The sequence below is a fragment of the Lactuca saligna genome, chromosome 2 (genome assembly GCF_052625555.1).
Source record: "Lactuca saligna cultivar CGN05327 chromosome 2, ASM5262555v1, whole genome shotgun sequence".
Lineage (NCBI taxonomy): Eukaryota > Viridiplantae > Streptophyta > Magnoliopsida > Asterales > Asteraceae > Lactuca > Lactuca saligna.
The window spans coordinates 57,976,471-57,978,741 of record NC_136418.1 but is presented as its reverse complement, the minus strand read 5'-3'; the positions used below and the strand labels follow the sequence as shown (position 1 = coordinate 57,978,741).

Below are 2,271 nucleotides of genomic sequence, written 5' to 3'. Positions count from 1 at the left end.
TTAGAAAAATGTGGAAAACAATGATTATCAGTTTTCCAAAAATTTCCAACTTCTTTGTAATTTTAGAAAACGGAAAATTTTCATTTTTGGTGAAAAATTTAGAAAAATAGACGAACTAAACACGTTTTCAAAATTCTCATTTTTCTTGGAAAATTATTCCGGAAAACGGCTCATTTTTCCGCAACTAAACACACCCTTAGGTTTTTGCTAAAACTTTTGCGTTTTAGAATAAAAAAACACGAAAACCATCCTGGGGCAAAGCCCAAGCTTTCTTCCTAATTATGCTTTTAAATTTAAAAGAAATGTATGACAACACCGCTAAAAAGAAGAAGCATGTTGAGAGTATTCTTTTGAACTTTAAGTATTCTTTTCCTCATACTTGATTGATTTCTCCCAACTCTCAACATCCAAAAAACGTTTTGGAACCAAAATTGATGAGAACTTTTTGAGATCAAAAATGCTAAAAATCACTTCGCAAATTTGAAATTAATTCTATCATCTACATTAACAAATTACATCTTACACAGTTTCAAATAACTTATTAGAACTTGTAAATTTTTGCAAATTTGAAAGATTTTCGAAATTCCATCCACATATATATGATCCATAAAGTGTCAAAGCAATTACACAGAATTTGGTTTGCATTTAAGTGCGTTTTCAAAGAAACTTAAAAGAACATTAGATTTGCAATTCATACACAAAGAACTTGACTTCAATCAAGTTTGCCATTATCTACTGGCAATTCTTTATGAATGACATCAGCAGCAATAGGGTCATGCTCTTTTGCAGCCTGTTAAAATAAAACACAAAAAGAACATGATATATTTATTTATTTATTTATTTAACAGTTCTTAGGAGTTTTTGAGACAAAATGAAGACTATTTGTAGAGGATTGACAAATCAGCAAAGGATGTTATAGATAAAATTGGAGAAAAAAAAAATTCTACTTTCAATTTTTTCATATTGAAACATTAAACTTTGAAAATTCTGCACAACTATAGCAATACAAATTGTTTGTATTGCTATGACAATGCTACAATTGGTAGACTTTTGGCATAAGGAAGAATAAGAATAAAAGATAAAAAAAATATATAATGTTAAGAATGAGAATAAAAGATAAGGAAGAACAATAATAAAATATAAAAAAATAAACACATGCACCAACTACATAGAGTTTACTCTACTGTTCAAAAGAAATAAAAAGCAAGTGCTGAAGAAATGTCTTTTTCAATCTGTAGGATCAAAAAGAGCCTTTTAATAAATATATATTTAGAACTAGCAATGCCTTTTGTTTCATTAATCTCCTTTAGCTGAGATTTCTATTAACCTTATATCTAAGTAGTTACAATAATCCAGATCTCAGAAATGGTTCCATGAATCCATCAATATCAAACTTGAAAGAAGAATTCTATGCATAGATCCTCTTACATACATTCTTTATATATACTAGCAGTTAAAAGGCACAAAATCCCTAAATATCAAACTGAAATACAATTTGGGTACTTACATTTTCGTTAGTCTTGTTAGCAACAGGTTTATAAGGACATGCTGCTGGAGCACGTTCTGGTTTCTGATATTCCCATCCTAAAATCCTATATACTCTTGCCTGAAAACAAATAAAAGTTTAATTTAAATTCAATTCGGTGAATTGGACATGAAACGCGATATACGAGTAACTAAAATTAAAGTATCGAATTCATACCATGATGAGATCGAATATGACTGGCAATAGGTTTACGATCGGGATCAGGAACAGCGGAAGCAAACAAGCGACGCACACCTATGTAGGTATACATATGTGACTGGAGTTACAGGTGTTGGGATTGAATTTATCAACAGCAAGTGTGGATAACATGATGAATTAGGGTTCAAAATAGATGAATCGCTAAAAACATCAGAGAATTGAAAAAGAACAGAGGAAATTTTACCATCTTCGGTTTCTGAGATCGATCCTTAACGTCGAAGACTTTAGGGGTCTCTACTCTGCGCCAAGGTGAAGTTTGGAGCTATTGTTGGTAGTTTTTATGTTTTAATGTATTGTCGATGTATGTTCTGTCCAACTTTAGTCCCTTGACTTATAATATTTACAGTTATTGACAAAACAAACTTCCCCTTTTGTAAACAAAAGTTTTTTCATGACAATTTTAGTTTTAGTTCATTTCTCATTCTCTATGGGAAATCTCTATCAAAGTCCTAAAAATTTGCTTCAGTTTATATTTTAGTTCAAAATTTATTTGTTTTTTTATGAAAAAATTCTAAAAGTTGGCTAAC

The 2,271-nt window shown here is 30.2% G+C and overlaps 1 protein-coding gene across 1 annotated transcript; it reads right to left on the bottom strand.

Moving 5' to 3' along the window:
- Positions 1–574: 574 nt before the first annotated feature.
- Positions 575–2,040, bottom strand: LOC145028893 (uncharacterized). The gene is made up of 4 exons (XM_078977602.1): positions 1,929–2,040; positions 1,703–1,780; positions 1,508–1,606; positions 575–790 (listed from the first exon to the last, which is right to left on the bottom strand). The coding sequence occupies exons 1-4, from the start codon at positions 1,929–1,931 to the stop codon at positions 713–715; spliced, it is 258 nt and encodes an 85-aa protein (XP_078833728.1). The 5' UTR covers positions 1,932–2,040; the 3' UTR covers positions 575–712.
- Positions 2,041–2,271: the final 231 nt, after the last annotated feature.